We start from the raw sequence: 19,132 nt of genomic DNA on the forward strand, positions 1-19,132 counted from the left end.
TTGTCTTTATATTGTGTGTATACAATTACAGTCACCCTGGTAATCCCTGACAAATAAAAAAGATAAATAATTTATAAAATTAAAAGATAATAATTTATGCAGTATATCTATTCAAATGTGTTATTAAAAACAAAGTACAAAGTTTGTTTCCAGGTGGTGATTATATTTCCCGTGTGTTTCTACTGATATGACCATCAAATGGGGGAATAAAGCAAAGGGAAAGAACAGTTGGATCCTTCTTGCCTTATTTTGGTCAGTGGCTCCAAATGGAAATGCCTCCAGGGCATAATTTATGCAGTTGCTACAGCAAAGAAAAGAACTCATGATAGGTCCACACAGGACCTCAAACAGGAACTCAGTTCCTTCTGGTTTACCCCAAATTTCATTCTCCCTGATTTATCTAATCAGATGACTGCTGTGTAAAAACTACATGTAGTTCCAGCATGATTGTTTATAAACAGAGAAGTCCAGTATGCCTCATTTTCAGCCCATTTAGCTTCTCCGATGTCAGCGGCCTGAGAGCTAAAGTACAAAACCAAAGTAAGGTATAGTGAGAAAAACTGGAAGCCTATTTCTGAGCTCGTGTGTGAATTTTATAGCAAAATTCATTGAAATTCCAATGTACTATTTGACCTTAAATGAAATGGATTTTTAGTTATCCATGAAAATCTGAGTTTCTTAGTCCCATTTCCTTGGTTTGAAAGCCTTGCATAAAAATATATAAAATATGCATGCAACTGATTACATAGTAACATGGATAAATAATGTTCCCTCCTAAGGTTACGAATATTGTCTGTGTTCCTGTATCGTAATTGATCTAACTTGGTCCCTCTCCCATAAATCATCTTATAGTTTGGAGCAGATAAGAGTGATCGGATTTATGATGACATGCCTGATATGGAGAAAATCGCAAATGTTCTAGAAGACTATCTTGATGATTATAATCTTATAAATCCCAAAGAAGTAAAGTTGGTGTTCTTCCAGGATGCTATAGAACATGTTTCAAGGTATGGTAGTATAACATGCCCAATAATGCATCGATCTAATTTCTTTGGTATTAAAAGGTAAGAATTAAGTTGTACAAAAGTCTTTAAATAGATTGCTAGATGGACAATGGTCTATTAGCAAATCTTGCTATAATGTAAAAGTTATTTTGTATGTGTGTGTGTGTGCATATATGTATATATATACATATACACACATGTATGTGTGTATATATCTATATCTATAGATAGATTTTTTTCTTGTTAAGAAAGAGGAAGAGAGAGAGAGAGCAGGGTAGGAAAGGGTAGAGGGAGAGAGAGAGAATCTTAAGCAGGCTGCACACCCAGTGTGGAGCCCAAAGTGGGGCTTGAGCTCAGGACCCCAAGATCATGACCTGAGCCAAAAATCAAGAATCCAACACTTAACCAACTGAGCCACTCAGGTGCCTTTGAGATATATATTTATATATTATTGAAATATATATTTATATATTTTTAATATAAGTGTCATGAACTTTCTATGAAGTCCAAGGGATTATTTTTGTTACATATTAATAGGTTTTTTTTTGTTTGTTTTCGATACCCTGTCTCATTACCAAAAAAGGGATTTAAGGTAGTTTACAGAGATACATGTATAAAACAAGGCTGCTTACATGCATGCCTAAAGAAAGAAGGGGCTCAAAATTATAGCAAAATGAGTTACATCCAAGGATTGTAGATTCCATCTGCTTACCCATAAAAGTTTCCTTTGAGAGACATCCCTGACAAATAGGTATCCCGCCTGAATATCTACAGTCCTTGGGGCATACACCACTTTATTTTTTTCAAATTTTAATTCTAGTATAATTAACATATAGGGTTGTATAAGTTTTGGGTGTTCAGTACAGTGATTCAATAATTCTGTACAGTACTCAGTGCTCATCATGACAAGTGCCCTCTTTGCCACCCATCCCCTGCCCCTCTGGTAACCATCAGTTTGTTCTCCACAGTTAAGAGTCTGTTTTGTTTTGTTTTTTTAATTTTTAATTTTTTAAATTTCTTTTCAGTGTACAAGAATTCATTGTTTATGCACCACACCCAGTGCTCCATGCAGTACGTGCCCTCCATAATACCCACTACCAGGCTCACCCATCTTCCCACCCCCTTCCTTTTCAAAACCCTCGGATTGTTTTTCAGAGTCCATAGTCTCTCATGGTTCATCTCCCCTTCCAATTTCCCTCAACTCTCTTCTCCTCTCCATTTCCCCAAGTCCTCCTTGTTATTTCTTATGCTCCACAAATAAGTGAATCCATATGATAATTGATTCTGTCTGCTTGACATATTTCACTCAGCATAATCTCTCCCAGTCCCGTCCATGTTGATATAAAATTTGGGTATATTCATCCTTTCTGATGGAGGCATAATACTCCATAGTGTATATGGACCACATCTTCCTTATCCATTCGTCCACTGAAGGACATCTTGGTTCTTTCCACAGTTTGGTGACTGTGGCCATTGCTGCTATGAACAGTGGGGTACAGATAGCCCTTCTTTTCACTACCTCTGTATCTTTGGGGTAAATACCCAGTAGTGCAATTGCCAGGTCATAGGGAAGCTCTATTTTTAATTTCTTAAGGAATCTCCATACTGTTTTCCAAAGTGGCTGTACCAACTTGCATTCCCACCAACAGTGTAACAGGGTTCCCCTTTCTCTACATCCTCTCCAATACAGGTTGCTTACTGTCTTATTAATTTTGGCCATTCTAACTGGTGTAAGGTAGTATCTTAATGTGGTTTTGATTTGGATCTCCCTGATGGCTAGTGATGATGAACATTTTTTCATGTGTCTGATAGCCATTTGTATGTCTTCATTGGAGAAGTGTCTGTTAATGTCTTCTGCCCATTTTTTTTTAAGATTTTATTTATTTATTTGACAGAGAGAAATCACAAGTAGATGGAGAGGCAGGTAGAGAGAGAGAGGGAAGCAGGCTCCCTGCTGAGCAGAGAGCCTGATGTGGGACTCGATCCCAGGACCCCGAGATCATGACCTGAGCCGAAGGCAGCAGCCTAACCCACTGAGCCACCCAGGCGCCCCTCTTCTGCCCATTTTTTGACATGATTATCTGTTTTGTGTGTGTTGAGTTTGAGAAGTTCTTTATAGATCCTGGATATCAGGACCTTTATAGATCCTGGACATCAGCACTGTTATTTGCAAATATCTTCTCTCATTCCATAGGTTGCCTCTTTGTTTTGTTGACTGTTTCCTTTGCTGGGGAGTCTGGTTTTTTGTCTCCTTTTCCCCCCTTTGCTCGATTTGTTTTGTTTCTTAAATTCCACATATGAGGGAAATCATAAGATGCACCACTTTTTAAAGTGCATCTGTATACTGTTGGACAATTCCAGGTATTAAAATGACACTGCAAGGATGATGCCAGATCTGCTTCCTGTGACATCTGGTATCTGCCCCATCCCGTGAGGCAGTGACAGTAACAGCACTCAGCATGAACATAAAACCATGATGTGGAGTATCTCTTTTAACTGTGATAATGCCTCTCTGTGCCTCAGTATCCTCATCTCTCTACAAATAAGGCTCAGAGAATGTTCCAGCAGCCATATTCAGTGACTGTGACACTTGGTAGCTTTATGAGTTCATGATCTCACGGTTCCCAGTGGTTCTGTCTTGGGGTCTTAGTGCGGTTAAAGTCAGACGGCAGCTGGAGCGCCTGGTACACCTCTGCCTCGGTGCGCACTTCCCAGGTCCTTCCAACAAGGCAGTGGCAAGTCCGGGCTTCTCCCATGGCTCCAGGCTCCCAAGTCTGTGCACTGGAGCCATGGTAGAAGCCAAATGGCCTCTCACGACTGAACTCCGTTAATCAGAGGAGTGACATAGGCCCATCCTGTTCACAAGGGGTCAGAGACTCTATCTCCTGATAGGATTAAAGAGCTAGTAGGACCAGAAATAGTACTGCAGCCATTTTTGAATAGGACAGTGTACCACAGAGAGAGTTGGTAAATTGTCCAAAGTCCCCTAGCTAGTGAGTCACAGGCAGAGAATCGCATCCAGCTCTTTGACTCTAACTCAGCTGCAAATGCCGCCACCCAAAATGGATCTACTTTTTGCATTACAGCTCTCCAAATATTTGACAATCATGACGAGGCTCTTCTCAGCTTGTGTTCTCCATGCAGAATTAACCCAGATCTTCTGCTGTTGCCTCTTAGGGGTTATTTTCAGCCTCAATATACGAAGCACTTGATAATTTCTCCATGTTCCATTTAAAGTGGGACACCCAGACCGGATAAGGCATTCTGAGCAATCCACAGTGTGAAGTGTGTGCGAGGACAGATCTCCTGTGGTCTGCTAACACAGCGAGACTATAATGACTTTGTTTTTTCCCCCTGTCAACTACATTTTAGTGTTGCATCATGTTACGTTTGGCTGTTAAATCCTAGGACTTCTTTTTCTATAAACCATAAGCAATCAGGTCTTTTACCTTTCCTGTACTCCTGCTATTTAATTAACTCTAATTCAAAAATTTATTTTTTGTCAGCACTCCAGTGTAATATGGTAGTTTGTCCCTGGGTTATCGAGATACCGTTTGCTCCTCATCTGTCCCCCCCACCAGCACACTAACACCCTACCTCCTAGCAGTGGTTATCCTGTAGCTCACACAGGCCATATGCCTGCAAAGAAAAAATAACAGCAGTACTCAGTCTGAGAAACTTCCTGGAGAATAGACCAGACCATAGGCAAAGTCAGCTTAATTTTATTTATAATCTTTCTGGCTTTTGTGAAAGAAAATCAACAGGCTATGCAAGGGATTGCTTAAAATATTACAGGAGGAAATTAATAGCCATTTGTAGAATGGAGGAGATTTGATTTTCAGAGAAACAAAGGGCAGCCATGTGAATAATGACGTAGACATCTTTTTCTAAAGAGGATCAGTAGTTAGGAATTAGAGTAAACAAATCTCTGCTTGTAAGAGTTTTTAAATACCTACTGCTGCATAGCAATGAAAAGGGCTTCATTATGAGCATGAGTTATAGAACAATTACAGTAATTTAGCAGATATTACATTTCCATTTGTTGGTGACATTTTAGACTTTTTTTTTTTTCTTTTTGAATAGGATAAGTGGCTAAAAGCCTTCTCAACTCAGAAAAAAAATTCATTTTTTACTGTAGAGCCTGTGTTTTCAAAAAGACAACTTGCTCCAGGCTGTTTCTACTCATTACATACGCCCAAAGTTGTCACCGTACTTCCAGGATGGTAAAACAGATCTCTTTGAAAATCTAAGCCACTAATTAGGACAGCCATCCCTTGCCTACTACAGTAGGGAAGATGTGACCTTGAAGGATTTCTAAAGGAGGGAATCTTCTCTCTGTGGATATGTAAGTTGACAGAAAGAAGAACACTGGAGGCAGAATGGACAAGTTATTTGTTTCCAATAATCTAAGATAAAAATAATCAAATTACTGTGAGATACATGAAACAAGGAAAGGGTAACATATAAAGTGCAAGATTTTTATAATAGTCAATATTTCATCCACTGTCAAACATGTGCACATTATGGAGAACAATAGCAAAACATTATTACATATCCCTTTACCTCTCAATTTTATACCTACCTGGGTGACTGAAGAGAAACAAACAATGATCTGACGTGTCTTCTGTTAGATGTGCACTGTATTAGAGACATAACAGTGGAAATCGTGCGTAAATCATCTGTTTGCTTACTCTATGGGAGGTTGGCAAAGGATCCTAGGAAAGGAGCCAACAAACTTCTTTTATAAATGGCCAGGTAATAAAGCACTTTAGACTCTGCAGTCTAGACTCAGTTCTGCCATTGAAACACAAAAGCAGGGCGCCTGGGTGGTTCAGTCAATTAAGGGTCTGCCTTTGGCTCTGGTTATGATCCCAGGGTCCTGCGAGCGAGTCCCGCATCAGGCTCCCTGCTCAGTGAGGAGTCTGCTTCTCCCTCTCCCTCTATTCCACCTTCCCTTGTTCTCTTTCTCTCTCTCTCTCTCCCTAATAAATAAAATATTTTTAAAAAAAACAGAAAACGAGAAACATAAAGGTCTTCCTCTACTCTGCTGCCTGCAGGATAGCCCGCATGATCCGTCAGGAAAGAGGCAACGCCCTGCTCGTCGGAGTAGGAGGCACAGGAAAGCAGTCTCTCACAAGACTCGCAGCTCACATATGTGGTTACAAATGTTTGCAAATTGAACTTAGCCGGGGATATAATTACGACAGTTTTCACGAAGACCTGAGGAAGTTGTACAGACTGGCTGGCATAGATGACAAGAATATGGTATTTCTCTTCACAGACACGCAGGTGATGTTTAAACAGCTAAAGTACAAGTGTTATGATCGCGTGTGCTCTGAATGGTGTGTACGCTGTAGTTCAAGGAACTGTGCCCTCGGATGGCCGCTGTCCTTGACCTTGTAAAAGACTTTCATTCTCCATTTTCACTATTTTACCAACCCCTGTGTTACCCTTTAAATTCTGAGTAAGTAAATATGGACAAAGATTAAGGGGATGAGAGAGGTTTGAACTTTTCTTTGAGAAGGACATAGATAATAGAAAGTAATGAATTATTTCTATAGCAGTAAATATAAGGAAGTTATTCCCTAACTGAAATTAGTTAGGGAAATATGCCTTACACAAGAAAAGGAAATTAACAATGGCTGTTTTAAGGTTAAATTAACTTTAAAATTAAAATAGGATTACATGATTACATCTATGTCTACAAGAATCAATTTAACTGATCTTGAGTTTGTTCTAAAGAAGAAAATTTTTACATTGACTATACTGGGCATTTTAACATTAGGGAAAATTAACCTTTATAGAAATTGGGCAAGGAATAAAAAAGTGATCTGATGCATAAATATTTTAAATTATTCGAAATTAAGTACCAGCGTAAAATGGGAAAATATTTTTAACATCTGTGACATACAGGGAATTTATATCTGAATATAAAATATTTTTGACAGGGGTGCCTGGGTGGCTCAGTTGGTTAAGCAACTGCCTTCCACCCAGGTCATGATCCTAGAGTCTCAGGATCTAGTCCCATATCAGACTCCTGCTCGACGGAGTATCTGCTTCTCCCTCTGACCTCTCCCCTCTCATGCTCTCTCCTCTCATTCTATCTCTCAAATAAATAGATAAAATCTTTGAAAAAAAACATTTTTGACAAATGGGAAAGGACCCATACCCTAATGTATGTACACCACCAGCTCTGGCCACCAGCAGCAATTGAGTGGAGAGTAAAGCAAACAGAAACGATTATCCACAGAGCAAAGCCAGTGGCCCCATTCAGAATGGACACTTGGGGTACAGGTTGGCTTGAGTCAAGACCACAAAGAGAGAGCCTTTCTGGCCTACAGCCACCTTCTGGCCACCCTACAGCCTTGCTTGGGGAGTCAAGAGCCAGTTCTTTTGTTCCACCCTGGCAGAGAAACTAATTTGTGACTACAGTCATTGCTGAACACAGCTTTTAGCTCATGTGACCAGGGAACCTAACCAGAATACACAACAAGCTGTGTAGCCCATCTGAAAGCCCTGCTCCCTGTCTGCAAAGCCAAACCAGTGGCTTCATCTGGCCAGAGAATTCAGTGTGTGGTCTTGCTCAGTTTAGGTCCCCAAACATTGAGCCATGCAGGCCTTGGGTCCCACTCCTCTGCCCCACCAGAATAGGGAAGCTAATTCGTAGCCTTATCTCCTACTGAGTATAGTACCCAGTCCCAGCCATCTAGGAAACCAGACCGGAGAATCTAGGCAACCACACAGCCCACCCTACAGCCCTGCTTGGGGAGAGAACCAAGTGAGCAGTCCTATCCAACTCTTCTCAGACAGCAGCACTCCACCCCCAACCTTAAAGCTTGGGCAGTGGCCTCAACCCCCAAAAAGACCCTGACAGCAAATCCCATCTGCTTAAGGATTGCTGACATGTTCAGAAACCCAAACTCAGCAGACTGGTGAAGAACTGTATCTGCCACAGCGAACCTGTGAAGTCTGGAAGAGGAGACCGCTTACTCAAATGTGCAGACACCAGTGGAAGGCATCAAAGATCATGAAAAATCAGGGAAGCATGACACCCACCAAAGAAAATGAACAAAGCCCCAATAACTGGCCCTAAATAAATGGAAATCTATGAACTGTGAAAGAATTCAGAATAATCCTCTTAAAGAAATTTAGTGAACTCTAAGAACACACAGACAGCTAAACAAAATTGGAAAAACAATGGATGAATAGAATAAGAAGATCAACAAAGAAAAGGAAATCATTAAACAAACAAACAAGCCAAACAAATCCTAAGCTGAAATATACAATGAATGAACTGAAAAATTCAATGGAGACCTTCAAAAGCAGACTGGATCATGCAGAAGACAGAATCAGTCACTTAAGAGACAGGACATTTGAAGTTATCTAGTCAGAGGAGCAAAGAGAAAGAAGAATGAAAACCCTACAGAACTTACAGGACAAAACGAAAAGAAACAGTGTCTGAATTATGTGAATTCCAGAAGAAGAAAAAGAAAAAGGAACCAAAAATATATCTAAAGCAATAATGGATGTAAACCTAACAAATCTGGAGAGAGAAAAGGACATCCAGATCCATGAGGTTCAAATAGGTTGAAGCTGAATGGAGCTACATTGAGACATGTTATAATTAAATATATAAAGAACTCATGCAACTCAATAGCAAAATAAAGTTCAGCTTTAAAAAAAGGGCAGAGAATCTAAATAGACAGTTTTCCAAAGAAGACATGCACATGACCAGCAGGTACATGAAAAAATACTCAACATCAATAATCATCAGGGAAGTGTAAATCAAAACCACAATGAAGTATTACCTCACATAATTATATGCCAACAAATTGGATAACTGGAAGAAATAAATAAAATCCTAGAAACAGAAAGCCTACTGTGGCTACCATCAAAAAGACAAGGGACAGCAAGCATTGGCAAGCACGTGGAAAAACGGGAACCATGTGGACTGTTGGTGGGAATGTAGATTGGTGCAGTCACTATGGAAAATATTATGGAGGTTCTTCCAACACTTAAAAGTAGAACTACCATATGATTCAGCAATCTCACTTCTGAATCTAGAGCCAAAGGAAATGAAAACAGGATCTCAAAGAGATGTCTGAACTCCCATGTTTATTGCAGTATTATTTGTAATAGCCAAAATATGAAACAACCTAAGTGTCCTTCAATAGATGAATGGATATAGAAGATATGGCATGTACATATATACACACACATACATATATATGAGTATATACACACATACACATAATAGAGTATCATTCAGCCCCGAGAAAGAAGGAAATCCTTCTATTTACACAACATGGATGAACTTTGAGGACATTATACTAAAAGAAATAGTCAACAGATATGACCTATATGTGTCACATATATGTAGTCACCTATATGTGGATCTAAAAGAAGCCAAACTCATGGAAACAGAAAGCATAGTGGTGACCAGGGGTTGAAGGTTGGGGAAAATGGTGAGATGTTGGTCAAAGGGTACAAACTTCCAGTCATAAGATGAATAAAGTTCTAAGGATCTCATCTACAGCATAGTGACTGTAGTTAACAACACTGTATTATATCCTTTAATTTTACAAAGAGAGTAAATCTAAAATGTTCTCACCACACACACACACACACACAAAAGAAATGATAATTATGTGATGTGATGGAAGTGTTAGTAATACCATGTGCTAATCATGTTGCAATATATAAGTGGAACAAATTAATACATTGTACACCTGAAATTTATACAATGTTATGTGTCAATTATATCTCAATAAAGCTGGAAAATAAATACAAATACAGTCTTTTTTTAAGTGAAAAGGAAAAGACAAGCACATCAATAAAAGAAATTTAAAAATGTAATAAGAGTGCCTGGGTGGCTCAGTGGGTTAAGCCTCTGCCTTCAGCTCAGGTCATGATCTCAGTGTCCTGGGATTGAGTCCCACATCAGGTTCTCTGCTCGGCAGGGAGCCTGCTTCCTCCTCTCTCTCTCTCTGCCTGCCTCTCTGCCTACTTGTGATCTCTCTCTCTCTCTGTCAAATAAATAAATAAATAACATCTTTTTAAAAAAATAAATAAAAATAAAAATATAATAAAATGTGAACATGAAGTTCCAAAAACAAAACAAAATAAAACAAGGGCTTTAAACACCTGAAGAAATGTTCAGCTTCACTAGTAACCAAAGAAATTTCAATGAAGATAAATATCAGGGGTTGGCCTTGCACACTGACAAAGGTTAAAAATCATAAGATGCAGTGTTGACAAAGGCATCAGGAAATAGGCCTTGCATAGCCCTCAATTGTGAATTAGCAAAATCATCTGGAAGGTAATTGGCTATATGCGTTAAAACCCTTAAACTTCTCTTACTTAAAATTACAGCTGCATACAAAGTTGTATGTATAAGAAAAACTAATGCAGTATTTAAAAATAATAGTTATTTTAAAATATGAGAGGGTGGCACAAGTAAATTATGGTGTAATTATATAATAGGACAGTTTGTAAAAAATTTTAAATTACTTTGTGGAAGTACACATTAATTAATGTGAAAAGTGTTTATGATGTGTTGTTACATCATAACATATACAAATCATCTACCATACAGGTACTTTGGTTTGATATGTAACTAAACAGATATGTTGTATATACAACATGTGTGGGTCCTGGGATTTTTGAGTGATTTTTTTTATTTTCTTAATTTTGTTTAGCTGTAGTTTCTTATTCTGAAATGAAGATATTTCTTATTGAAGTTTAATGTTGCTTTTATAAGCAAGTTATATTAAAAAGGCTCTTAGTGTTAAAGCTCCGAAGATCAAATCAGAATGTCTTCTCCCCTTTATGCAAACAAAAGGTTATTATACCCTGTTGAAAATCCCAATCAATCTCAAATGTTCTATGTTACTGGAGACCAAATATAACCATAATAACTAAAATTAATGTGTGTATGTATGTACATATGTATAAAACTATTATAAATATGAGAGAAACAAGACATTAAAAAAGTTTAACTTGCCATCTCTAGCAAATACAAAGTAGAAATAACTATGTTTAGATAATACAAAGAATATAATTTCTAAGCGAGAATTAATGGCTATGTACTACATTTATATTTTACAAAGAAGGTAAATATTTTCTAATATTACTAAAGGTTTACAAAAATTGATCAAATTTTAGGCTTAAGCAAATTTTCTACAAATTCAAAAAAGCATTAACTATGGTGATAACATTCTTTTTCACGCTCTAATCAAAAAAGAAAGTAATGATGTGGCTCAGGACTTCAAAATATTTGTATAGAGGCACCTGGATGACTCAGTTGATTAAGCATCTGCCTTTGGCTCAGGTCATGATCCTGGGATCCTGGGATCGAGCCCAGCGGTGGGCTGCCTGCTTATTGGGGAACCTGCCTCTTCCTTTCCTCCCTGCTCATGCTGTCTCTTGCTATCTCTCCCTCTATCTCTCCCTGTCTCTTAAATAAATAAAATCTTTTTTTTAATTTGTATAAAAAATTCCTGAGTCAAGGGGCTCAGTGGGTTAAGTCTCTACCTTCAGCTCGGGTCATGAACCCAGGGTCCTGAAATTGAGCCCGGCTCGGGCTCTCTGCTCAGTAGGGAGCCTTCTTCCCCTTCGCTCTCTCTGCCTGCCTCTCTGCCTACTTGTGATCTCTCTCTGTGTGTCAAATAAATAAACAAAATCTTTTCTTAAAAAGTCCTGAGTTGAGAACATCACAATTTAAATCTCTATTTAAAGAACAGGGAAAATGAACTTAATATAAATAGAAATCTGTGAATGCAGTCAAACAGTTCTTGGGATTGAATTTATAGATTTGAATAAAAAATTAGAAACTACATATATTAATGACTTAAAAACTTCAGGAAAATAAAGGTCACAAGGAAGCAACAAGAAAAATAAGAAAAGCAAATAATAAGAGCAGAAAAAATAAATTAGGACAAAAAACTAGCTAGTGTTTGCTCTTGGGGAAAATTAACAAGACACAATTGTGCCATTTTCAAGAAAAAACAAAGTTATAAGTGAAGATGAAAATACATATACTTCATCATAGTTAAGTATATAGGGCTCAAACTTTTTAAAACTAAAAAATTAACTGAAACAAAAGTATAAATGATAGATTTCTTAAATATTTGCATCAATTATTAGAGGCAAAAGGTTTATTTTGTAATATGAAAATTACTCATTCAAATTGAAAAGTAAACTCCAGTGTATAAATGGTTAAAATTTGAACAGATTTTTAACAGAAAATAGTAAATGTGGAATCATATTTGCCCTTGCTAATAATCAAAGAAATGCAGATTAAATTCTCCCAAAGCAAATTTCTCCCTAAACTAGCAAAAATGTGTTAAGTTTAATGAAATTTTACTTGAATTGAATGGGAAATTTAAAATTCTTCAAAATCCAGAAACTATTAATGTACTTTAATTGCTAATCCCACTCCTGAGAATTTTTTTTAAGATTTTTTTTATTTATTAGAGCCAGAGAGTGAACAGGGGGCAGGAGAGAGGAATATAGAGAGAAGGAGAAGTAGACTCCCCACTGAGCAGGGAGCCTAATGTGGGGATCGGATCCAGGACCCTTAGATCATGACCTGAGTAGAAGGCAGACGCTTAACTGACTGAGCCACCCAGGCATCCCCCACTCCTGGGAACTTATTCCCAGGAAATAATCCAACTGGGGAGAAAAGCTATAGACCTACATATGTTCTTAAAATGTAAATAAGACTGTGGACCATTTAAGTCCATGTAAAAATATGGCGCATGAGCTCAGTAATGAGTTATGTTCCCACTAATGGTTATAAATACAATGAGTACTCCACAGAATTATGGATAAATATTTGTGAGAAAATGTTAGCTGAAAAAAGGCAGAATATGAGATGGTTACATAGGGACGCCTGGGTACCTCAGTTGGTTAAGCATCCAGCTCTTGGTTTTGACTCAGGTCATGATCTCATGGATCATTAGATCCAGCCTCACATTGGGCTGCATACTCATCGGGGAGTCTGCTCGAAAAGTCTCTCTACTCCTCCCCTCATTTGCATGCCTACGTGTGCACACATGCTCGCTCTCTCAGATAATTTTTTTAAATAAATATGTAAAATAAAATGTTCATACATATTACTTGAACCATGTAAAAGATGAACGCCTTTTAAGAAACAATAGAGGAACAAGAAATGAAAAATCAATGTACTTCTGTGTTAGAATACATATATATATATTTTAAAGATTTTATTTATTTATTTGACAGAGAGAGACACAGTGAGAGAGGGAACATAAGTGGGGGTGCGGGGTGAGAGGAGGAGCAGGCTTCCCGCTGAGCAGGGAACCCAATACAGGGCTCAATCCCAGGACCCTGGGATCATGACCTGAGCCAATGGCAGATACTTAATGACTGAGCCACCCAAGTGCCCCTGATTTTACCTCAATGTTAGAATATTAAGTTTCTAATTTTTAAGGTTTTTGTTTTGTTTTGTTTTTTAAAGAGAGAGAGAACACACCAGCATTCTGGTATCTCTTCTTTTTTTTTTTGTTTAAGATTTTATTGATTTATTTGACAGACAGATGACATGTAAGCAGAGAGGCAGGCAGAGAGAGAGAGAGGAGGAAGCAGGCTCCCCGCTGAGTGGAGAGCCCAGTGCAGGGCTCGATCCCAGGACCCTGGGAGAATGACCTGAGCCGAAGGCAGAGGCTTTAGCCCACTGAGCCACCCAGGTGCCCCTAAGGTTAATTTTTTTAAAGATAAAATGAACTCAAAGTGAATTTTGATTAAATATTTGGTTTTCAATTCACATGTAATAAATGTAAACGGGTTGGATCACTCTGCTCTCTTCTACAGATTGTAGTGGAGGAGTTCCTGGAAGATATAAATAACATCCTGAACTCTGGCGAAGTACCCAATTTATTTGAAAAGGATGAACTGGAACAGGTTTTAGCAGCCACCAGACCAAGAGCAAAAGAAGTAGGCATTTCCGAGGGGAACAGAGATGAGGTAGGACATGTCACAATGGTGATAGGGCTTTAGTAAAACAAAAAGTTGTGTTAGTGTTCCTTCATTTCTTTTTCTTTTTTCTTTCTTTCTTCTTCTTTTTTTTTTTTTTAACAATCTACATATCTCTTTGAGGAGTCCGTGGATGGATTTTTTTTGTAATATATTTGCTTTCCTTTGTCATTCTATGTACTTTACTCCCTGCATTCAAAGCTTTGGTTCACCACACTTCCAGAGAGGTCAGTGGAAAGCAGAAAACAGAAACCCTACTGCTCCATGGAGGTCATAGTCTTATCCAAACTGAACAGTTTGCCTTATCCTTCTTTCAACACAAATGCATTTCACACATCCTCAGTGCCCTGCCTGAGGAGTCCAGTACTTTTGATTCCCTTGCCTATCAGCAAGGTCAGAGCACCTGAAACAAGTGGGTTCCCCCACGTCTCCGGGCCCAGTGCCATCTCAGGAACCACCCAGCTTGTGTCCTCTTCCATTTCTCCAACACAGTGCTGGATTCCATGTGCTGCTGTTGCTTCGTCCTAGTGCTTTCCCTTGTTTCTGGACCTTCTTTAACTTATTTGACCATTCTTTCTTATGCCTTCTCCTCTGTGGCCTTTTGTGAGATCTCCTCTACTGCGAGGTCAGGGCTGGTATGGACAAACAGCAGGGTCTACTGGAGCTGACGCAAGCAAAAAGGGGTTTATTTGAGAAAACCAGAATCACTGGGAAAGCCCAAGAAAAGGACTCCAGGCTGAATTCCTCATGGCCATGAAATGCTTGCAGTGGAAGTCAGTGGTTAGGGAAGCTGCCAAGCCCAGAAGCCACTGAGCCCGTCAGCATTCACCGTGCTGCCAGCGCAGATGCCGTACCCGCAGCCACACATCCCCAGCCTCATCAGGATATAGCTGCGGAAGGAGCTGCATCCATAGATAGTTGCTCCAGGCCCACGCCACTTCGGCCAGACTCTGCCCCCACACAAATGGTGGCCCTGCCCCCGTCTGTCTCCTCCATTGACCTCTACCCCAAAGCACAAACTTGTAGGAATACCTCTCTCCACCTTATTCAAGAGGCCTCCTTAAAAACGCGGACGAGGAGAATCTACTTCTCTTCTAGAATCCTAGTTGCAGCAGAGTCTGCCAAATGTCATTTTTAATCTTTCCAGGCTGTGTGAGGGTTGGGAATGAAGCTTGACCCAAACAGTTCGCACATCTGCTACACTAACGTTTTTATTTGGTATTGGTAGACCTAGAGGCGTTAGCTAACACTCATTTTCATTATTACCTTGCCCTTATTTTAATTAAAAAATATCTTTTTGTCAGGTGTTTCAGCACTTTATCAGCAGAGTTCGTCAGAAGCTGCACATTGTTCTCTGTATGAGTCCCGTAGGGGAGGCCTTTCGGTCCCGATGCCGGATGTTTCCATCCCTTGTGAACTGCTGCACTATTGATTGGTTTGTCCAGGTTGGTGACATCCCAGGATAGTACCTCTCTGGAAAGTTGGATTCACTTGATTTTTTTTTTTTTTTAAAGTAGTCTCCATGCCAAGTTGGAGTCCAACATAGAGCTTGACCTCATGACCCTGAGATCAAGACCTGAGCTGAGATCAAGAGTCAGAGGCTTAACTAACTGAGCCACCCAAGTGCCCTGGATTCACTTGATTTTAAAGGGGTAACACATTGCCCAAGAATAACTGAAGGGTACTTGCTTTTAGCTTTAAAGTCTGCTAGGAATTTATTCCTAAGCAGCGGATGACAATGACAATGATCGAACAAAGGTTAAACAGAATTTGTAAAGGAAAAGGAGACTATTGAATATAGCAATGTGGAAATTATTGGTCATCTTGAGAAGAGCCTGGTTTCAGTGGAGTGATGGGGTAGAAGGTTCAAGAGAGAAGAAAGGAGAGGAATCAGAAACAGTGAGCATAGGTGATTGTTCCAAGGAGTTCTGCCCCCAAAAGAACACCAAGAGCTGGGTGGTAGTTACAGGAGTAGGTTATGTCAAGTTTTTAAGGAGGAAACACAAATACCATGCGTGTGTGCTGATGGAAATGATCCAGAAAAGAAATATACTGATGGAACAGCAGACAGAGTTAAGTATAGTTGTACCAGTGGCATTGAATAGACAAGAAGAGATGGGATGGAGTCATCAGTGAAGGGGTCGGCCTGGACAGGGAGCAATGCACAGCACACCCCAGAGGAACAGGAGCAGGGGGCAGAGTAAATGAGCACAGATAACAGGGAGATGGGAAGATGTGGGGGGCGAGAGATCACAAGGTTCTGTTTTCATTGCTTCTGTTTCTTTTAGAGATGTGGGAAGTGAGGTCATCAGCTGAGAATGAAATGGGAAGAGGAAGTGTTAGCAGTTGTAGAAGCTTTTCTGGGCTGTACTAGGAACCCATTCGAGCTAGTTGTCGTGAAGTTAAAGTGAGGGCGGTCGGCATGGTTCTGTGTTTTTCTCTGGCCGTGCTCAACTACACAGTCACAGACACGGCATAATGGAGAGTTGCATTTGACTAAGGTTCAGGTGAGTGCAGAGAAACAAGATAGGAGCAAAGAAGTTGAGGAGGTGAGGAGGACAGTGATTATAATAATGGACCTGCATAATAAACAGAGTAAGGACTTGAAGTCCTCCCAATGTATGCGATTTTTTTTCAATGGAATTATTCTAAGCACACCCATTCATTTATTTATTTAATTAACCAATCCTGATTGAAAAATTTCCATGTGCTAGCCACTGTGCCAGGGCTGGAAAATCCAGCCCCAGACCCCTCTCTACTGAACTCAGCCATTCAGTTCATGACACATTATAGACATGAGTAGGAATTCATTGGCTAAAAGGGGGGACAAAGCAAGGAAGAGGTCTGGAGAAATGCATTTTCTTACTTGTTAAAACATATATTATAAAAACGAGCAACAGATTTTCCAAACTATACCTTTATTTCCAGTGGCCCAGAGAAGCACTTCTTTCTGTGTCAAAGACATTTTTCACAAACATCGATGCTAGAAATGAAGAACTGAAAGAAAAGCTTTCCCTCATGTGCGTTAACGTTCACCTGAGTGTCTCTGCTATGGCGGAACGTTATTACACGGAGCTCCGCAGGCGGTACTACACGACGCCTACCTCCTACTTGGAGCTCATCAATCTCTTCCTGACTATGCTGAGTGGGAAGAAGCAGCAGCTGGTTTCAGTAAGTGTAATATTATCAATAAAAAACTTTTTTTGTTGTTGTTTGAACTCAAAACTTGCCAGAACTAGCAGAAGATCTACATGCCGTCTTGCCTGCTAGAACCTTCTCCACCCCAACTTGTACCCTCGACAACCCACGACAGACAAAAAAGATGAATGTCTCATCTTGTCAGCTGGGAGGCCTTCCCCTTCCTTGATATGTATATTTTTTCTACTGTCCTTTACCTAAGCGTGCCTCCATGGAATGAGATGGACATCGTAACAGCAGCAAAGTGAGGCAGTGAATCAGACAGCTCTGCAGTATTTCATGAGAAGGAGAACCTTTTGCTAAGCATCAGAGATGGAGTTTCGGTGGCTTGACATGTGTCCATAGTTGCCATTAAGAGCGAGGACTTCAGTGTCAGGCAGACCATATACAGCCTATGTTCTGCCTCTTTCTTGCTGTCTAACCCTGAGCACATTTTGTAACTTTTAGGTCTTAGTAGAAAATAAGGTTTAGAAATTTCTATATCTACCCTTTGGATTGAGTGGAGTTTAGATAAGATACTGTTTGTGACAGGCTTGGAAGATGATCTGACACGTGTGAGGTGCTCAGGAAAGAGTGGCCGCCGTCACCATCGCCATCAGCGATGATTGATGAGCTGAAATTTTCAACATTTTAATCAAAATTAAAATAGAAGGATAGACCATTAAGATATTTTTAATGTTTTTCAGAGGATTTTTACTGGTCAATAAATACGTGCTTTGTAAAATAACTTGTTAGATATTTTGGAACCTGTCAATTTGAACCAGGCTTTCTGACGCACCTTGAGAAAATAGTTATTCTTGGCTGTCTCCTCTTCTAGGTACTGCCTCTTTGATCCTAGTCAGAAGTTCCTTACCACCGGGAAGTAGGGTTCAGATCCAGCAACCAGAGCTGAGCTCCCAGAACACTGCCTCCCAGAACACTGACAAGTTCTTAGCTCTGCTTACCCATCTTGAGGAAACAAATTCCTAGAGCTGTGGCCTCCAGAAATTCCTCTCTGAACTTACCCCTTGTTCATTCAATGAGCTGCCAAGCTGCCAAGCTAAGGAAATAAAAATATGATGTGGTTCCTCAGTGAGTCCACAGTCCAGTGACACGCCAACCACTGTGCCTAGGGAGCATGGATCTAGACCCACCATGGTGAATGTCACAGTCATTTCCTAGAGTTCTGTTACCTGAAGATTTCTGTCCATTCACAATTTTATTTATTTATTTATTTTAATTCCAACTTTTCGAGTCCTTGTGGGTTTTTTTTTAAGATTTTATTTATTTATTTGACAGAGAGAGATCACAAGTAGGCAGAGAGGCAGGCAGAGAGAGAGGGAAGCAGGCTTCCCGCTGAGCAGAGAGCCTAACGCAGGACTCGGTCCCAGGACCCTGAGATCATGACCTGAGCTAAAGGCAGAGGCTTAACCCACTGAGCCACCCAGGCACCCTCCATTCACAATTTTAATTATTACAAACTGATTTACGAACTCTGTAGATTTAAAATTTTAGTACATGAGTACAAGATACCAAGAAATGTATTTTTTATAATAGTCATAGATATTTTTATTGTCATCTAGGCACGCGACCGAGTGAAGAACGGTCTCACCAAGCTATTAGAAACCAATGTACTAGTCGATAAAATGAAATTAGAGCTCTCAGCTTTAGAACCTGTCCTTTTTGAAAAATCACAAGATGTTGAAGCCCTGATGGACAAATTGGCAGTGGATCAAGAGAACGCCGATCAGGTATGCCGCACTCCCTGATGCTGTGGGTGAGAAGGCTTTGATCACCAGCCGATCACCTGTATGTCATGACATGGGATTGGATGTTTTCAATTTTTGTATGTCCTTACAATAATTAAATGATAGTTTTAGCAATGCTTTTAAGTTGTAAACAGCCTACTTTCAATGAATCAGCCTGGTTCTCTCCCTGAGGCTGCGTGAACCCAA

The 19,132-nt window shown here is 39.7% G+C and overlaps 1 protein-coding gene across 1 annotated transcript in view; it reads left to right on the forward strand.

The window, feature by feature from the left end:
- The window catches only part of DNAH6 (dynein axonemal heavy chain 6), a 223,832-nt gene that overhangs the window by 112,291 nt on the left and 92,409 nt on the right, over positions 1-19,132 (forward strand). Inside the window, exons 44-49 of the mRNA XM_044261526.1 lie at positions 853-1,007; positions 6,062-6,293; positions 13,839-13,991; positions 15,305-15,445; positions 16,929-17,171; positions 18,761-18,928. Coding sequence (XP_044117461.1) covers positions 853-1,007; positions 6,062-6,293; positions 13,839-13,991; positions 15,305-15,445; positions 16,929-17,171; positions 18,761-18,928 — 1,092 coding nt within the window. The remainder of the gene's footprint in view (positions 1-852; positions 1,008-6,061; positions 6,294-13,838; positions 13,992-15,304; positions 15,446-16,928; positions 17,172-18,760; positions 18,929-19,132) is intronic.

Source organism: Neovison vison, chromosome 8 (assembly GCF_020171115.1).
Source record: "Neovison vison isolate M4711 chromosome 8, ASM_NN_V1, whole genome shotgun sequence".
NCBI classification, from domain to species: Eukaryota; Metazoa; Chordata; class Mammalia; order Carnivora; family Mustelidae; genus Neogale; species Neogale vison.